Source organism: Oryx dammah, unplaced genomic scaffold (genome assembly GCF_014754425.2).
Source record: "Oryx dammah isolate SB20612 unplaced genomic scaffold, SCBI_Odam_1.1 HiC_scaffold_29, whole genome shotgun sequence".
In the NCBI taxonomy this organism is placed as follows: Eukaryota; Metazoa; Chordata; class Mammalia; order Artiodactyla; family Bovidae; genus Oryx; species Oryx dammah.
This window is the reverse complement of record NW_024070213.1, coordinates 46,072,021-46,092,492: the sequence shown is the minus strand read 5'-3', so window position 1 is coordinate 46,092,492 and position 20,472 is coordinate 46,072,021. Positions and strand designations below refer to the sequence as shown.

The following is a 20,472-nucleotide window of genomic DNA, read 5'->3' as shown; positions in this document are numbered from 1 at the left end:
TACTGCCCCAGGGTGGGCTGAGTTGTCCACATGTTTGACAGATGCCTAGGTGATTTCTTAAATTTATTTCTTTTTGGCTACACTGGGTCTTGGCTGCTGCGTGGGCTTTCTCTATGAACAGTTGCAGCGAGCCGGGGCAGCTCTTCAGTTGTGGTGCTTGGGCTTCTCATTGCCGGGGCTTCTCTGTGGAGAACGGGCTCAGCAGTTGTGGCACAGGGCTTAGTGTCCCCACGGCAGGTGGGATCTTCCCGGACCAGGGTTTGAACCTGTGTCCCCTGCACTGGCCGGCAGATTCTTAGCCACTGAACCACCAGGCAAGTCCTGCCCAGGTGATTCTTATCTGGCAGTTTTGGAACCAGAGAGCCAGGTGACCTCCTTTCAGGCTGGAGGAGGAAATGCTCTCAGGTTCCTCCAAGGCAAGCAGCCAAAGGCAAGTCCAGATCGCAAGGAATAAGCTTCCCAAGGAGGAGACAGGATGAGGAAAGAGAAGTCAGAACATAGGTCCTAAGACCCGGTCACAAAGCCTGTGAAGTGGGTCCTCCCACCTTTCCTGGCTTTGTCCACCCTGCCCCCTCCTCTCCCTTCCCTCCAGCAACGCTGGCTGCTCCTTGCTTTTCTGCAAAGGCACCAAGGCCTCTACACATCCAGCTATCTCCTTCTGCCTGAAATGCTGTGCCTCTTTCTCTCTGCCTGGATGCATGAGTGCTAAGTTGACTGAGTCATGTCTGACTCCTATGGAACTGCAGTCCCCCAGGTTCCTCTGTCCAAGAGATTCTCCAGGAAAGAATACTGGAGTGGGTTGCCATGCCCTCCTCCAGGGTTCCTGACACAGGGAACAAACCTGCATTTCTTACATCTCCTGCACTGGTAGGCAGGTTCATTACCACTAGCACCTCCTGGGAAGCCCTCAAATTCTGCTCGACTCTGCTTAAACATCACTGGAGAGCCCCTGTCCAGACCATCCTATCAAAAACACCTTCACCAAAGCTCCCCTGCTTTCTGTCTGTGGTGTGGATCACCACTCAGCAGACTATGAATTTATGAATCATCTCTCTTCCTGCCCTAGAAAGTGAGCTGAATGATAAAAGGCGGCACGCTTGTGTAATTCATAGCTCTGTACCTAACATCCTAAAATAGTGTCTGATGGTGTTAGTTGAAGGAATGAACCACCTTGGAGGAATCACCTCAGGGTTCTGAAGTTCGAGCCCCTCATCTCAGAAATGGAAAATCCCCACTCCCTGAAGGGGTAGTGGGAGGATTATTTAAATGTATATGCGAGAGCTTTGGTTAAACACCACCCTGATCCCTACCCCAAATAGCCACTATTGGTTCAATGCAGCAACTTCCTTCTGAGGCGTCAGTGCACGCTTCAACCCCAGCACTGGCTCTGTATCAACAGGAGAATTCATGGTGGACAGGAGACGGGGCATGGGGTGCCCTCTGCTGGGGCAAAAATGACAAGTACCCACTGTCTGAAGATCCCACTCTAGAAAGAGAAGGAATCTGGCATTGTCAGAGTTCTTCCAAATAGTGTAATCTTAACACTTAGCTCTCTATTCCTTAAACAATTTGCTTCAGACACATAGTCAGCAGATAGAACCTGGCTGAACACAAAGTGACTCTAAAAATCTATGCTAGGCACAACAGATTCCTTTTCATTGGCAGTAGCAGTGTTAGTCGCTCAGCCGTGTCTGACTCTTTGCAACCCCACAAACTGTAGCCCGTCAGGCTCCTATCCATGGGATTCTCTAGGCAAGAATACTGGAGTAGATTGCCGTTCCCTTCTCCAGAGGATCTTCCTGATCCAGGAATCAAACCCAGGTCTCCTGCATTGCAGATTCTTTACCATCTGAGCTACAGGGAAGATCAGGATAGAAAACCCCCATTCAATAGGAAGCAATACCTCCCACTTTGGAGGAAACCATTTGAGTTCAGAGAGGTTGAGTCACTCTATTAAGGACACACAGCATTTAAGGGGAGGTTTGGGAATTCAAAGTGTGCTAACCCAGCTACAGCCCCCTCAGAAAAATCTTCAGATAGAAAAGTGATTTCACTTTGCATCAGAGGATGGTCCTTTCCTCTTTGTGATTCTTTAAATGTGTGTGAAATAATTTTCTGCTAACATGGCTGCTGGGTCCACAGTTAGATGCAGGTGTGTTTATGACCTTGGCTGAGCCTGGCAGGCTACAGTCCACAGGGTCAAAGAGAGTCAGACACAACTGAAGCAACTGAGCACACACGTACACTACGTCTCCAGAGTCTCCCTGTCTCCTCCCACCTAACCTTCTGCTTTCTAACTGCAAAATGCCTGGAAATATAGATGGATAAGACATAAATAGACAGTCGCTCTTGTCTTCACTAAAAATGTTAATGAAGACATGGATATCAAGCAGTGAGATCAGGTCTTTTCATTTTATTAAGGAAAGCCAGAAATCGTGATTTTGTATGTGCCATCTCCAAATTTTTTTAACTGCTAATAACAAATTCCAAAATGATGTAAAAGCAGTCAGCAGGCCAAATGGAACACACCTGAGCGGTGGTTCCAATTATACCACCGACCGAGACTGTGAGTTTAGTTCATTAGATCACACTCTCTAGACCTCAGGTGCCTCAGTGAGCCTTATTCATACAAGGTGGGTGATCTATCTGCATCTTTCCCAGAATGACCTTGGGGCTTCCCAGGTGGTTCAGTGGTAAAGAATCCGCCTGCCAGTGCAGGAGACACAGGTTTATCCCTGGGTCAGGAAGATCCTCTGGAGAAGGAAATGGCCACCCACTCTTGTATTCTTGCCTGGGAAATCCCACAGACAGGGAAGCCTGGAGGCCTACAGTCCGTGAGGCTGCAGAGAGTCAGACAAGGCTGAGCACCTGAGCGTGCACGCATGCATGTACAATGACTTTCCAACATTCTAGGAAAATCCAAGAAGGGGGAAAACCAATACTCACTGCCATTCAATAATATGTATTCAACTTTACCCTGTTAACACCTGTATGAGCTACATAGTACATTCCCCTTCTTGTGGAGGAGAAACTGACCAGCAGTGATGTTAAGCAACTTGTCATCACTGATTTAAGTGTCACCTGTCATTTATGGACACCTCCCCTCCACCATCAGCCCTTGCTCTGAAGTCCTTGGGCAGTTTTCAAAGGCTTGATCTGTTTGGGTTGTAAGCCTGCCTAGATGATTCTTACCATCCTTTTGTGCTCTTAATTGTATGAGTCTATGGCAGAGACAAAATGCAAATTGCACTGAAGGTCTGATCGAATTTTCTGCTTATTATTGGCTTATAATAATCTTGCCAGCCACAGAACATGGTCTGCCTTCTAGTCTAAGATGGCCCTGTTCCCTCGTCACAGGGTTTGTCTTGTCCTTGCCTAGAACTTGGGCATGTTGACTTTAAAATGTCATCTACCAGTTGTTTCTGTACCTACAAGTTGCTGGGAGAGCAGTTTGCAGGGCCTTTACAGGCATGGCCTGGGTTCTGATGCTGGCTCCATTACCCGCTGGCTAGGTGAGTTTGGCCAAAGAACATCCCAAAGCTGGTTTCCTCATCTATAAAATGGGGAGGTGTGAAAGTGTTTGGAGAAATAATTGAGATTATGTATGCAAAATACCTAGCACAGCACATGGCAGACAGTAAGCCCAAAGTTAACCTGAACCAGCTGGGGGTCAGTAAGTGACATTAGCAAAGACCGGCGGGGTTGGGGGGGTGGCTCTTTCTTCTCAGTTTGGCTCTGTGCATAGAAAGACACAGGGACAACCAGGGAGGGTGGGAACCATGGCAAACTGAAGCATCCGTGCACTGTGCAAAGGAACAGCACTAGGCTCCAGTCAGGGGATGCTGTGCAATGTGGGTCCAATTTGCTAGATCTTTCCAGTTTATTACTTAAGCCAGAAGTCATGATCTTTAAGTGCCATCTCCAAATTTAACTATTAGTAACAAATTCCTAAATGGTAAAAGCTCTCAGCAAGCCAAACCCAATACACCTGCAGGCCAGAGGCAGCCAATTTGTTTTAACAAGCGATAAACAGAAACAGTGTTCCTGCATGGAGAACTCCATGGATAGAGGAGCTTGGCGGGCTACAGTCCATGGGGGTCACACAGAGTTGGACACGACTGAGCAACACACACACAAACAGAAACTATTGCTATTGCTTCCATTATGGTTATAGTTTAAATAGTACATAGCCTTTTCATGTTTTCTATCCTCTATAACACAATAAAAGTCTTCTTTTCCAGGCACCAGGGCTTTATCAAGATGCATTTTTGTTGACTAAAGCAGATAGGACCATTTATCCAATGTGGTTTGGTGTCCTTGATATGAAATAATACCATTTTAATATTAATTGGAGCTATGTTATTGCCAGAATTGGGGTAGGAATACTGGTCTTGTTGCAAATGGATAAAAACACTTTCAGAATTAGGGTTTTATGAGCAAATTTCAGAACTTGAAATCAGAGCTATGATCAGACTCTCACAGGGAGAATGTGTGTCCAAATGATGAGGTATAGCATGAAGGAAAATGGAAATGTGGTTGCACAGAAATGTTAAACATCTATCCCCAAAGAAAAGTCCCGTGCTTGAAAAGCACTTGAATTTCAAAATTAAACAGTGACATAGATTCGTAAATTGCAAAAGTTAATAAAATCCCTCTCATCTGAAAAGAATGCAAGATCTACACCATCTCTTCAAATTCAGGTACTTATTTAACAAAGCCTGCATAGGTTTTTTATTAAACACACACACAGAGGAAAATAAATCAATGAAAAACTGGATGAACAGTCAAAGTGAACACACCTGTATAATCGTATAATCAGAGGTTAACAAGTAAATTCAATTATTGCCAGCACACAAAGTCTTTTATCCTGCCCCAGTCTCATCTCTACCCCTAAATTGACTGTTTTCCCATATAACTGAAATCATACAGTATTTATTCTTTTGTGTCTGACTTCTTTTGCTCAACACCATGAGTAGATTTTCATTGCTCTGCTATATTTCACAATATAAATATGCCACTATTGATGTGTTTATTTTTACTGTGGACAGGCATTTACACATACCCATGTAAACCTCTTCTTACTCATCTTCTGTGCTGATATAGACACATTTCTCTTTGGTAGATGATTTAGGTAGGTGATAGGTTTAGGTGATAATACGAAGAGCAGCCCAAATAGTTACACAAGTAGCTTTCATTTACTTAAAACTGATGTACTCAGCCATCAATAGGTTGATGAAATCCCCCTCCTTTTGTTAAATTGGTATCTGAAACTAAAAAATAATTCATTTTCAGACCAGAACCCTCGAAGAGCAGAAGTTCTGGGCCTTTTATTTCAGAAAACCTTAACCTATCACTCGTTACTGATGAAGCACCTATTACAGACAAAGTATTAGGGTCAAAACTGAACTGGCAAACACGTCTAAATACAATGCCCTTTTTCATGAGCGCTAAGTCCTGCTAGATATTCATGTATCCAAATGATTTGAAGTCAAAACTCCTGGAGCAGGATAAGATGTCTTTATGAGAAAGCAGATGGTACAACACCCCTTTGCTTTGTTTCTAAAGAACAAGATGATGATGGAGGGGATGCAGGAGTAGAGGACTGCAGGGGAGGGGTATGGAGGACCACATAATGGTTCCCCAATTATGTGCACATCCTAATCCCCACAACCTGTGACTATGTTATTGTACATGGCAACAAGGACTTGGTGGATGCGATTAGATTAAGGATTCTAAGATGGGACAATTATCCTGGATTATCCGATGGGCTCATCATAATCACAAGGGAGGCAGGAGGGTCACAATTGGAGAAAGAGACGTGACCACAGAAGCAGAGGTCACAGTCAGAAAGAATAATCTGAAGATGCTACCCCTCTGGCCTTGGAGATGGAGGAAGACACCACAAGCCAAGGAAAACGGCAGCCTCCAGAAGATGAATGAGGCCAGGAAGCGGTTTCTCTCCGGGGGCCTCCAGAAAGAACCAGCCCTGGCAACATCTTGGCTTCAGCCCAATGAAACTCATTTTGGATTTCTGACCTCTGAAACTGTAAGACAGCAAATTTGTGTTTGAAGCCACTACATTTGTGGTAACACACTACAGTAGCCACAAAAAACTAATACGGGGGGCTGCTGGGGCTCGTGGAAACCAGGTTTCCTGATGCCTCACCCAAGGCTCTTGCTATGAGCTCTTCCAGGAGATGTAGCCAACTGAGACTTCAGGGTCATTTTCTCCACCCCAGCAGGACTACTGATAGTATTTTAAGGTTAAAAGCTGGGTGTAAGAAAAGTAGAGGTCACCTTAGCAACCATCTCACAACCAGATAAAATCGTAGACCTCGATAGACTTGGGCTGCACTTTCACATTCCAAGACTCTGAAGAGATGCTTTTTGGCCTAAGGTAAGAACCGCTGACACACACAGCCCTACTGTGCCCTGTGCCCAGGGCACTACTTGCAGCTTCTCGCTTGCGCGTTCTCATCCTTTGCAGACTTTTGCCTAAGCTCAGCACTAATGCTATTAAGCCCTGGCTAGAAAAGCCCTTCATTTCTGATCTTTTGAATCAATAAAACTTTGATATTACACTTCCCATTTCATTTCGCATTCAGCATCCTATGTTCTTATACCTCATAATATCCTTATTAAGTGATACATCGGGGCCATCGGCGGGAAGGCAAAATGGTTTGGCTGCCATCAAAGCTGCCACATGGCCCAGCCTAGGGGGCTAATGAAACCTTCAGCAAATTACCCACTTGCACCTTGTCTGAAATTCACAAGCCTCCTGCATCAGGTCCAGGCTGAGGGACGGGGCAAGGGAGCGTGGGGCTGGGCAAGCGGTTATGTTTGGACATGCCCCCACCTCTCCTGCTCCACTGTTGACGTGCCCCATGGTCTCCCATAGCGAAAAAACAAGGAAAGCGCTTTAACTTACAATTCCTTGGTTCTCACTGCAACTCTTCAAAATGGTCAAATGCCAGGACCTCATTTTCTCCTGTTGAAATTTACAGTAACGACTCACAGACCATTCATTTCAGGAGGAGCTTGTGTTGATAGAGTGCATGAACAGTGAGGGGAGGCTTCAGGAATGACAAACGTGGGTGCTGGCTGAAATCAGCCAGGAATGAATATCCTGTGCCTGTTCACGGTACTGCTTTTAAAAGTTCTAGATGCTACATCTCTGAAAGCGTCTGCTATTAAATAACACCCACAACCCTCACTGGCCTGCCTCCCGTGAGCACAGGAAGTGCCTGTGTGGGGTTGGTAATAAATGCTCCAAGGGCACCATGTGTGAACCATTTTCTGAGTGGCTGTAAAGCACCCTTCTCCACCTGCTGATAACTCAGTAGCAGCTGAATGCCATCTCCCTGATGGACAGAGAAGAAAGAACCACTCCCATGCCCAGGAGAAAAGGCGATTCTGGCAGAAAATAACAGGCAGGATCTAAATTCAGAGAGATGTGTTTAAGCAGAACCAGTCAAGTCCCAGAATTAACATCCCTACCAAAAGGCAGGTGAGGCGTCCAGTGCCATATCCTGAGGTCTCGAAATCAGAGATGCTCAGAGCACCAGGAGAAGCCCTTGTCTACACAGGCTCCTACGTGTGTGTGTACATGCTAAGTTGATTCAGTCATGTCCAACTCTATGAACCTATGGACATGAGCCTCCCAGGCTCATCTTTCCAAGGAGTTCTCCAGGCAAGAAAACTGGAGTGGGTTGCCATTTCCTTCTTGAGGGGATCTTCCTGACCCAGGGATCAAACCCATGCCTCATTGTGTTTCTCGCGCTGGAGGCAGGTTCTTTACCACTAGCACCAACTGCGAAGCCACATGGGCTCCTGCTGCCCTTAATAGCAGAATTGTTTCCAGGCAACATTTACAAAAAACCGAGCAGAGTGATGCCCAGGCTTTGAGGATGTGATGATCAGTAAAACAGTCTGTTGTCTCAAGAATCTCACACACAAGTGGCTAGAAAAACACCAAGCAAGCAAAATATCCCTTGGTGAGTTTTGTCACAGAAGTTTTAAGACCGGATCAGACATTAGGAGAAAGTGACGCTGAATATGGGCACTAAAGGAGCAGACTGGGAGGAAGGGTTGTGGAGAAGAGAACTGCATCCTGGGCAGAAAGAACAAAGAGTGAAAATGAAGACGGGTTTTCTCAGGATGTTCGATGAGGCATCCTCACCTGAGTGAAGACAGAAATTATAGACTGAGAGAAAGCCTGTGAAAGACCCCAGTGCCATGACAAGGAGTCTGCCGTTAATCAGGAGGCAACAAAGATAGATGGCAACACACAAAGCCTGAAGAGTGCACGTTCCTTCACTCATTCATACACTCAGCAAACAGTTCTGGCACACAGTAGGTGCTGTAGATGGAAGAATGAACAGGGTAAACCACTTGCCTCCTGATGCTTACAGTCAGTAGCTGCTGTTCAGTTGCCCAGTCGTGTCCGACTCTTTGTGACCTCATGGACCGCAGCATGCCAGACCTCCTAGTCCCTCACCATCTCCCGGAGTCTGGCCAAGTTCATGTTCATTGCATCAGTGATGCCATCAACTATCTCCTTCTCTGACGCCCTTTTCTCCTTCTGCCCTCAATCTTTCCCAGCATCAGGGACTTTTCCAATGAGTCTTCGGTTCACATCAGATGACCAAAATACATCAAAAATGTCATCAGATGACAAAATACAGCCAATAGAGAAATACAGTCAGTAGAGAAGACAGTGATTCCAAACACAAGAAAAACCAAGTGTCCTGAGTATGAGGGAGGGAAAGGACAGGGAGTTGGGGGTGGGGGGTGGAGCAGGGGAAGCCAACCTAGTTAAGGGTGAGGCGCTCTCATGTTTACGCTGAGACAGCAGATTCTAAGTTGGCCAAGCAAAGACAGGAGGGGAAGGAACAGCATATGCAAAACCCAGAGGACACCGAGCATGGAGGGAAGTCTAGCGTGGCTGGACAGGAACACGAGGAGGGTGTGAGGACATGGGGCTGCAGGGCAGACGACGAGCAGAGAGGTGCTGTGACTGAGGGTGCAGGAGACGGGCAGGAGAGCCAGCTGCTGCATCAGACCCGACCCCAAAGGATGAACGTGGAGAGCAGAGCCAGTGCATCAGACGTGGTGACAGCGGGGGAAACAAAAGACACAGCTGCACGAGGCCAAGATCAGACGTGACAGGACACGGCAACCAAGGGAATGACAAAGGAAGAGAACAAAGGCTCCATGCTTGAAGCCTGCAGCATGGGTAGCTGGGGATGCTAACTGCGATGGCAGAGGAACATAGGTGTGGGAAGACATGGAGTCAGCAGCGTTTAGGAACCTGGGGACTGAAGCAGCAGCAAAAGCTCCCCCTGATGGGCATTCTTAACCAATGGTCACTGGCTTCTGACAAAGAGCTCCAGGAAGGAAGATTTCAGCGCTTTCCCAAATGGTGAATTCTAACACCTGGCAAAGGAGTTAGAAGAGGTATTCTTTCTTACACTAAGAAAACACCTGCTTCCCCATAGCTTTTACGCACTGATCCTGGATCCACACGTGTGCGTGTGCTTTGGTCGACTCTGACTCTTTGCCACCCTATGCACAGCAGTTTGCCGGGCTCCTCTGTCCATGGAATTCTCCGGGCAAGAATACTGGATTGGGTTGCCTTGCCCTCCTCCACGGGGTCATCCCAACACAGGAATCAAACCATGTCTCTTAGATCTCTTCCACTGGCAAGGCAGGTTCTTTACCACTAGCGCCACCTGGGAAGTCCACACTCCAGAGCAAATCACAGTAAGACTTTCTCCTTCTCCTGTCCTATTTCCCACTAACTGGAGAAGATTCTGGTCATTTCCAACTCATTCACATCCAATGCTTAGAATCATAAACATGTAGAATGTTGTGTCCCAATAGGTGAGCTTCACTTTGATAACATCATTTCAAGCAGAAGGAGAAGAGAAGTATGATTATGCCCCAAATTACCAGCTACTCTGAGTTGATTTTATAGTCTGAGACCCTGACTCCATCCCTTACTCTCTCAATATATCATGATGCTGTGTGTAATCTGACTCCAAAATCATATTCTATCTAAAAGCATTCACATCTCAGGAAGAGTTCTAGGCTCTGTTCTCGGGAGGTCATCCACCAAAATTAGACAGGGTTGAGAAATAAATAAACCCACATAAAGTCTGAATTCAGGCAACAACTCTGTCCCTTATTTATGGTTCCACCTGCCTTGAGACAGAAAACTCAAGGGTGTCAATAAATGGATTGCAAAGTTGTTATGTTTAACTATAAAGAAAAGACTGTCTCTGCAGGCCCTTTTGGAAGTGTACTGATGCCTGCGGCAACTGGCAGGAACTCCAAGGAGGAAATTTTTGTTTCTGAATAAACAGTCAGGCTTCTCTAGAGTCTCAGGATCTCTGGGTCAGGACCAGGCAGGCGGTTCCCCCTATGCAACTGCCCTGATGACCACCCTCCCGTCTGCACACCTGTCATCCCTCCCTTCCAGGGCTGCTCATCCAAGCACTGGTCAGAACGACCCTTATGATGATGATCTTGACATCTGGCCCCCTGCCACATCCCTCCATAGATTCAGGGGCTGTCAGAGTAAGCCCAATCTCTCTTTCAGATGGTGGACCTCTGACTGTTTACTGAAACTGGTCATATACACCTGGAGCCTCTGTTTCTCCAAAGTAAACAGCCCCATTCTTTCCACTATTTCATACAAAATAAGGTGTGAGATGGCACTGTCATTCACCTAGATTCTCCTAACTGTGCTGACTTATCTAGATTGCTGCCAAAGTGTAGCATCCAGAAATAAATGCAGTGGCCCAGCTATGGACAAACTGATACCTGGTAAAAGAAATGTGTCACCATCATCCTCCTAGCTAGAAAGTGAAAGTGTCAGTAGTTCAGTCATGTCCGACTCTTTGCGACCCCATGGACTGTAGCCTGCCAGGCTCCTCTGTCCATTGAATTCTGTAGGCAAGAGTACTGGAGTGGGTTGCCATTCCCTTCTCCAGGGGATCTTCCCGACTCAGGGATGAAACCTAGGTCTTGCTTCTGTTAATGTACCCGGATCAGTTAGTTCAGTCACTCAGTTGTGTCCGACTTTATGTGACCCCATGGACTGGGGCACGCCAGGCCTCCCTGTCCATCACCAACTCCCAGAGCCTACTCAAACTCATGTCTATTGAGTTGGTGATGCCATCCAACTATCTCGTCCTCTGTTGTCCCATTCTCCTCCTGCCTTCAATCTTTCCCAGCATCAGGGTCTTTTCAAATGAGTCAGCTCTTCGCATGAGGTGGCCAAAGTATTGGAGTTTCAGCTTCAACATCAGTCCTTCCAATGAATATTCAGGCCTGATTTCTTCAGGATGGACTGGTTGGATCTCCTTGCAGTCCAAGGGATTCTCAGGAGTCTTCTCCAACACCACAATTCAAAAGCATCAATTCTTTGGCACCCAGCTTTCTTTATGGTCCAACTCTCACATCATACATGACCACTGGAAAAATCATAGCCTTGACTAGACTGACCTTTTTTGGCAAAGTAATGTCTCTGCTTTTTAATATGCTGTCTAGGTTGGTCATAACTTTCCTTCCAAGGAGCAAAAGTCTTTTAATTTCATGGCTGTAATCATCATCTGCAGTGATTTTGGAGCCCCCCAAAATGAAGTCTGCCACTGTTTCCATTGTTTCCCCATCTATTTGCCATGAAGTAATGGGACCAGATGCCATGATCTTAGTTTTCTGAAAGTTGAATTTTAACCCAGCTTTTTCACTCTCCTCTTTCACTTTCATCAAGAGGCTCTTTAGTTCTTCACTTTCTGCCATAAGGGTGGTGTCATCTGCATATCTGAGGTTGTTGATATTTCTCCCAGCAATCTTGATTCCAGCTTGTGTTTCTTCTAGTCCAGCGTTTCTCATGATGTACTCTGCATATAAGTTAAATAAGCACAGTGACAATATACAGCTTTGACGTACTCCTTTTTCTATTTGAAACCAGTCTGTTGTTCCATGTCCAGTTCTAACTGTTGCTTCCTGACCTGCATACAGGTTTCTCAAGAGGCAGGTCATATGTCTGGCATTCCCATCTCTTTCAGAATTTTCCACAGTTTGTTGTTATCCACACAGTCAAAGGCTATGGCATAGTCAATAAAGCAGAAGTAGATGTTTTTCTGGAACTCTTCTTGCTTTTTTGATGACCCAGCGGATGTTGGCAATTTGATCTATGATTCCTCTGCTTTTTATAAAATCAGCCTGAACATCTGGAAGTTCATGGTTCATGTATTATTGAAGCCTGGCTTGGAGAATTTTGAGCATTACTTGACTAGCGTGTGAGATGAATACAATTGTGCAGTAGTTTGAGCATTCTTTGGCATTTCCTTTCTTTGGGACTGGAATGAAAACTGACCTTTTCCAGTTCTGTGGCCACTGCTGAGTTTTCCAAATGTGCTGGCATATTGAGTGCAGCACTTTCACAGCATCATCTTTCAGGATTTGAAATAGCTCAGGTGGAATTCCATCACTTCCACTAGCTTTGTTTGTAGTGATGCTTCCTAAGGCCCACTTGACTTCACATTCCAGGATGTCTGGCTCTAGGTGAGTGATCACACCATTATGATTATCCAGGATGTCTGGGTCTAGGTGAGTGATCACACCATCATGATTATCTGGGTCAAGAAGATCTTTTTTGTATCTGGATCATCCAACCCCTACTTAATGCAGTCTATCTGCCAGTCTAATAAAAGTCCATGGGTACGGTCACTCCATCAGCCAGAGCTGGACTAGAGAGCATGATGCTGGAAAGAGACCTTTAAGTTGATATCAACCCATCACTAAGCACAGCCAGATCTGAGTTCTCCACGATCCAGATCAACTTCTAGTTTCCCCTCTTTGGGGAACTGCACCATGTACCTTTAGGGATCACCCCTCCCCAGTCTCACTTCACATGCTTCAGGGAACTCTGGTCTAGAAATAGCCACAGAGCTCAGAGTTGCCCTAATCTACCTCCCAACCACAGTGATTACTCTCCAGACCAAGAGGGACCAAAGGTAATCTAACCAGAGGTGATGCTAGAGAATTATGGGGAGGAATCCCCCTCTTTCTACAAGGGATTGGTGAGAACAAATTGTTGGCCAAAGTTTTCACTGGAGAGGAAAAGCTATCCTGAAAAGAACTATAGCAGAGAAAAGTAGAGCAAAACAAAGTAGGGAGACAGAGCCACAAAGATATCATTGGAGCCCCTGGATCCAACCCTACCTGAAGCCGAATTTTTCCTAATTTTGAACTTATTAGTTTAATAATTTTGAACTTATTAGTTTCAGTAGTCACCAAATTCCCTCTTTGCCGAAGTCATTTGGAGTTTGGTTTCTACCAATGAGCAGAAATAAAAATTGTACAGCTTCCCTCATACACGCCCAGAAAGGTCACATGATACCTTGCAGGTTCCCGTTTTCCCACCCAAACTCCCCTCACTGAAGCCCAGTACACAACATGGAATTGCAGTTAAAACCTCCTGCTCTCAAGTCCGATAAGCCCAGGCCCCATCTTGACTGGCTTTGGGTCCCTGGGCATATCACCACAGCTGATCTTCCTAGACCTCCTCATTGGAACCCACCATACAGGATTATTGTGAAGGAGGAGTTCAGTTCAGTCACTCAGTCATGTCCGACTCTTTGCGACCCCATGAATCGCAGCACGCCAGGCCTCCCTGTCCATCACCAACTCCCAGAGTTCACTCAGACTCACGTCCATCGAGTCAGTGATGTCACCCAGCCATCTCATCCTCAGTCGTCCCCTTCTCCTCCTGACCCCAATCCCTCCCAGCATCAGAGTCTTTTCCAATGAGTCAACTCTTCACATGAGGTGGCCAAAGTACTGGAGTTTCAGCTTTAGCATCATTCCCTCCAAAGAAATCCCAGGGCTGATCTTCTTCAGAATGGACTGGTTGGATCTCCTTGCAGTCCAAGGGACTCTCAAGAGTCTTCTCCAACACCACAGTTCAAAAGCATCAATTCTTCAGTGCTCAGCCTTCTTCACAGTCCAACTCTCACATCCATACATGACCACAGGAAAAACCGTAGCCTTGACTAGATGGACCTTAGTTGGCAAAGTAATGTCTCTGCTTTTGAATACACTATCTAGGTTGGTCATAACTTTTCTTCCAAGGAGTAAGCGTCTTTTGATTTCATGGCTGCAGTCACCATCTGCAGTGATTTTGGAGCCCCCCAAAATAAAGTCTGACACTGTTTCCACTGTTTCCCCATCTATTTGCCATGAAGTGATGGGACCAGATGCCATGATCTTCGTTTTCTGAATGTTGAGCTTTAGGCCAACTTTTTCACTCTCCACTTTCACTTTCATCAAGAGGCTTTTTAGTTCCTCTTCACTTTCGGCCATAAGGGTGGGGTCATCTGCATATCTGAGGTTATTGATATTTCTCCCAGCAATCTTGATTCCATCTTGTGTTTCTTCTAGTCCAGTGTTTCTCATGATGTACTCTGCATATAAGTTAAATAAGCAGGGTGACAATATACAGCCTTGATGTACTCCTTTTCCTATTTGGAACCAGTCTGTTGTTCCATGTCCAGTTCTAACTGCTGCTTCCTGACCATGCGTTAAATCCTCACAACAATGCCAGGCATGTAGAAATGCTCAGAATATTACAGTGTATGTTGTTGTCATTATCATTGTTGCTGCTATACTCTTATTATCAGTCTAGTCATATTGTCAAAGTCAACATTTCAATGCATTAAACCTGTACTGGCATTAAGGCTCTTGGCTTTCTTTCACAGGGTTTCTGCCATCATCCCTGGAGAATGCTTCCTTCTACTTTTTTTTACTGCCAATACCAACTCACCATCCTCCCTCTGATCTCTCTACAAAACTTAACCATCCACGGCCATGGCATAATCTGTCACCCACAGCCATGGCAAAATCCACTCTATCTAGATGCTTAGGTAAAAGCTCTATCTGCTACTCCAGGGAGGTCTGGGGACAGGAAAGGGACAGGGGTATGGTACTGGGCCCTTTCCTGATCTGAAGGGAAGAGTTCCAGCTCACTGATATTCAGCCAAACAAATTCAGGGAAAATCTCAGAAAGAGAAGTGGAACTCCCAATTAAAAGGTAGCCTTGAGCTGTCAATACAATTATGCATAAAGGAAATGTTTAAAAACACAGTAGTGACCTTCTGGAGACAGATTTTCACTGGAGATGTATACATATATGTTTTTTAAGTCAAGTTTGGGTGTAAATAAAAAGAAAGTAGGCTCTTCAATACTGCCATTCCTTCTCTCCCTGAAGCTTAGGAAAGCATCTCTGATACACAGAGCGTGGCACTACATCAGAAACTCCTGGCTAGAAGGATGGTTCGTGCATCTCTTCTGTGGATTTCAGGAAAGTGGCAGGGAGGAGTGTTTGTTGTTTGCTCAGGAAGGGCGTCTCCTTTGCTGAACCCCGGTACTCAGCCCATCAGCATCACCACTCATCTTCTACAGTCAGCCCACCTGATAGCTCTGACCACCCTATCTCCCAGCCCTGTGAGCTTGCCTCATCTTAAGGAGTTACCAGGTACAGCAATGTATAGCAATCATGTGTTAACCTGTCTCCTCCATGACACTCTGAAGGTTCAAATCTGTTATCACCAGATTCCCAGCACCTAGTTTAGCACAGATGTTGAACAGTCGCAAAATGTTGGCTGAACAGATAAGTGAATGGATAGATGAAAGAATGCATGAAGCATTTGACTCCATAAACTGCATGAAGTAATCCCTGCAGGACTCCACCTTTTCCCCACTATCAGCACAGGGATCAGCCTACAAAGCTGGTATCTGACATTTGTGTAACCTCCACTATACTGCTGTATCCAGAGGCACCTTATTTTTATCTCTGTATTTACCTTTTTGTCCTCCCATCACTGACTCCCTGCAGTTTCCTGTGTGTGTGCATGCTAAGCAGCTTTAGTTGTGTCTGACTCTTTGCAACCCTATGGACTGTAGCCCACCAGGCTCCTCTGTCCATGGGATTTTCCAGGCATGGATACTAGAGTGGGTTGCCATGCCCTCCTCCAGGGGATCTTCCTAACTCAGGAAAACGAAACCACGTCTCTTATTTCTCCTGCATTGGCAGGTGGGTTCTTTACCACTATCACCACCTGGGAAGACCCAAACCCAGACAAATCTTTCCCTGTGATGGGGCATCAAAATTCCATTGTTCTACAGAATAAGAAGTTGGGATTAGAAGAGTTGAAGCTTGTTCCGAGGACTCCAGGGCAGCCAGTGTTCCTTCTTCCCTCCACCCCTCTCCCTGTGGGAAAGCTTCCTTCTTACCTTCAAAGCTCCCGGCAAACAGGTAAAGCCAAGTGATGGCTGGGATGCAGAGCAGAGTCAACGAAGCAGCCAGGAATTTCCGTCTCCCTCTGCAGACCCCCAGCATCCTCTCAGAAGTGGCAGGCCCTAATCCCAGCGCCGTGTCTCTGCCCCAAGTGTGGCGTCCTCAGCCTCCCTCATAATACTTTCTGGAAGGAAGAGCAAAGAGGAAAGGCTGAGTTCTTAGAACTGTCAATGGATGCAAACTGCAGAAGAGAAATATCCTGCAGATCCTGAGAGTGGTTCAGCTCATCTACAGCTTCATCCCAAGAGAAGATGCTACAGTCTTGCAGTCTACCCAAACTGCAAGAGTTCTTTTTTTGTTCTTGTTGTTTTTAATTAATTTTTTAACTGAAGGATAGTTGCTTTACAGAATTTTGTTGTTTTCTGTCAAACCTCAAAAAGAGTTCTTTACAAAATAAACAAATGCAGGATGAAACAAACTATAACAGACAACCCCTACTTTGTCTCAGTCTCTCTCTCTCTCATGCATATGCACACAGACAAGTACATAGGTGAGTTTTGAAGCCTGGACTAACACTTATTAAAAACAGTACTTAGTAAACATCTTGTAAGTACCAAGCACTAAACAAGGGCTGCATTTTCAAAATTGACCAGAACAAGGGCTGGCTTTAAAGAGCACAGTCTAACAAGAAAGACCAACATGAGGAATCCCAAGAATGTGACGACTGGGATTTTCACGAACCAGTGAAGCTGATCCATCTGTGTTCGGTCAAGAAGGCAGAACAGTCCCCATGTTCCAGCAGAGAGAGATGCAGAAGGCCCATCAGGCTGAGGAACAACACACTCAAGAGAAAGGGAACTGGAGAGGCCCAAAGATCATGGTGGGGAGGCTGCACCTCAATCACTGTGGAAAACCTAGAAACATTCCACAGAGGCTGTCTTTATAGTTTTACCTCTTTCAAAGGGAAGGTGTCCAGAAAAGCATGAAACAATTCACACTGGAACAGATCAGAGAGGAGAAGACAGACAACCCAGAACCAGCCTGCAGAGGGACAACTGTAGACCACGCAGAAGGCCAGTAGAGAGAGGACCAAAGAAGAGGCAGAAGGTCAATTCAGATGGACTAGAGGGCCCAGGATCTTTCACCCAAGTACTTGACCAGGAAGGGACATGACTTATTAAAAAAAATGTAAACACCAGCAGGTCACAGAGTCTCATCTCCTCCCAGGTCCTAACACGGACATCACACACTGGCTGGAAGTGAAAAGTCCACATGGACACAGGGTGGACAGGTACAGAAGCCTGCAGATTCCTAAGGAAGGGATGCCCATGGAAGAGCTGGTTTGAATGTTCCCTTGGATGCATCCCTTAAACCCTATGGGACAAAGGTCTGGTTGAAGTGTCTCCTTCCCCGCCACCCTTGGTGCTTTCAGAAGGCAGGTGCCCCCTCTGACTCACCTCACATTCACTAAGACTTAGCCTACTGCCTGTCACCTGCAGGGCTTGCTGATTGTCTGTTGAACAAATAAACAGAACGGGATCCTAACCAAAGGTGACCCTCTCAAGCTTCAGGAGTCTGTGTTAGGCAAGTTGTTGGCAATGAACGCCTGATGGAGTCAATCTCAGCTGTTAAGGCCAAGCTTTCTTCTGCAACCACTCTGATGGGATTTCCTGAATGGCTCTTTCTAGAAACAGATCAAAGACCACAGGGCTAGAGAGTGTGGATGAGGAAGTAAAACCTGAAAAAACAAAATCTGTTTAAACAAGGAGAATGTTGACTTGAGAAGTCCCTCTTAGGGAAGTTTTACATTCTGAAGCACAGGAAACAAACCCTACATACAGACTCTGCTAATCACTAAGAAGGAGGGTGGAAGATATGCTGAGGATCTCTCAGGCAGAGGGAGTGTTGGTGGAGGCTGTGCAGTCAGAAAGATCTGGATGCAAATCCGGGCGCCACACCTGAAGAGCCGTGATCTTAGCAAGTCCCGCTTCTCTGTGTGCTAAGTCACTTCAGTCATGTTCAACTCTTTCTGACCCTATGGACTGTAGCCACCAGGCTCCTCTGTCCATGGGATTGATTCTCCAGGCAAGAATACTGGAGTGGGTTGCCATGCCCTCCTCCAGGGGTTCTTCCCAACCCAGGGATCAAACCTGTGTCTCTAACGTCTCCTGAATTAGCAGGCAGGTTCTTCACCATTAGAGCCACGGGGGAAGCCCCCTCTTCTCTGGGGAAGCTTCATTTTTTTCCTCTATAAGACAAGTGATGTCTTCTGTTGGGGAGGGTGCTTATGAGTCTTAAATGAGAGTGCTCTAGAATAAGTGGCTAGCAAAATGATCAAGCACCTGGCAGAGGTGACCCTAACCCCCTTCCAAAATGCCAAAGAGCAGCCTTACTTATATTATTATCCCTCCACATATCCACTCTCCCCAGCCACCATAGAGCTTGGTTTACAAAAATAGATCTCAACCAGTAGGTCTTGCCTGACATTCCACAGGGGTGTTTTAAACCTGAAAGACCTGCCTACTCAATTCTCCTTCAGGTGGGTGTCCTTGTTCAGTTGCTCAGTCATGTCTAACTCTTGTGACCCCCTGGATTGCAGCCTGCCAGGCTTTTCTGTCCATGGGATTTCCCTGGCAAGAATAATGGAGTAGGTTGCCATTTCCTTCTCCAGGGGATCTTCCTGACCCAGGGATTGAACCCGAGTCTCCTGCATTGGCAGGTGGATTCTTTACCACTGAGCCACCAGGGAAGTCCCCTTCAGGTGGTACCATTATATTCAAATAACTTTTTTCTTTTCTTTTTTTACAGTTCACTTAACAATAAAGAAAACCAACAGTAAATAGCACTTATTATCTGTCACACACTTTCCTATGTTTTTTACCTGTTTAACTCTCAAAATAATCTGAGGTAGGTATTAATACTATTTTTCATCCCCATTTTATGGATGAGAATACTAAAATCCAGAAAGATGAATTAACTTGCCAAAGGTTACACACATCTGGGGCAGAGCCACCTCAAGCTTTGCTCTCCTTAAATAATTCATTCTGTCAATTCTGCCAGGGGGCATTTTCCTTCTGATCAAACTTAAATCTTTCATCTTGAATCTTATGATTATTTTCTTTCTCAGGGTCAAACATATCACCATTGTTTGCTCCCATTCCACACACAAAAAAAAGTTAAATAGACAAAAATATAATTGGAAAGCTATAGAAAAGTTTATACTTTAAGGAAAAGATGGAACATATATGGAGTGGAACTCAAGTGGCATTAATATTTAAATAACATTTTTTAAGACTCTTTATAACACTTATTTTCATCCTTTCCTCTCTCCATCTGCAGAAGTTAATTTCAACTGGCACAATTTGTACGAAGTTTTAAAACCAAGTCTAGGGTGGTTTGCATTTTATGATAACACTGGCATCTGAAATTAAACCCAGCAGGTAAAAAATATTCCTTCATGAATTTGACTTTTAAATGACACCTCTGTGCACTAAAATCACATTTTAAGGAAAAATCTCAATTTATATCAGAGGTTCCTCCAGGAAGTTAATACTGGAATCGACACAAGAAGAAGAAAGGAAGGAAAAAAAATGGAGGTGGGCTGCAAATTATATCCCAAGCATGTGCAAATGTTCATTTATTAACTAGAAACCAGTCTCTAAACTGTTCTTGCCTGGGGGAAGGGAGAAGGCCTCACTTATTAACCCAGGTGTCTAAGAGTCATCTCTAAATGCTCCTCTCTCAAATCCAACATCCAATTCTTTGGCCAACACTCCTCCTAAGTATCTACTCCATTTGTCTTCTCCCATCTATCTTAACCAATTAAATTCAAATCTACAAAATACACTGTATGTGCCAGAAAAATGATCATGATCTGTTAAGCCATAAAAGTAGGATTCAAAGTTGAACATTAAATGTGATTGCAAGTATCTTTCATCCAACGTGATAAACTGTTTATAAATGTATAAATACTATTGTAGCTATAGATATGAAAAAGGTATGTATTAAAAGTTATCTCTGGGAATAGCATATGGGTAATTTCAACAAATATGAACACATATTTTCCCTAAATAGTACAGAAGGAGCACACATTGCTTTTATCATTTAAAAATATTTAAAAACTTAAATCACCATGATTTCTTGCTGTATTGCTTGTGATTCAAAAT

At 45.1% G+C, this 20,472-nt stretch overlaps 1 protein-coding gene across 2 annotated transcripts in view; it reads right to left on the bottom strand.

The window, feature by feature from the left end:
* The window catches only part of LARGE1 (LARGE xylosyl- and glucuronyltransferase 1), a 614,612-nt gene that overhangs the window by 440,407 nt on the left and 153,733 nt on the right, over positions 1-20,472 (bottom strand). For both annotated transcript variants that reach the window (XM_040234777.1, XM_040234778.1), the window contains exon 2: positions 16,303-16,490. In XM_040234777.1, the coding sequence (XP_040090711.1) occupies positions 16,303-16,408 (106 nt within the window). In that variant the 5' untranslated portion in view covers positions 16,409-16,490. The remainder of the gene's footprint in view (positions 1-16,302; positions 16,491-20,472) is intronic.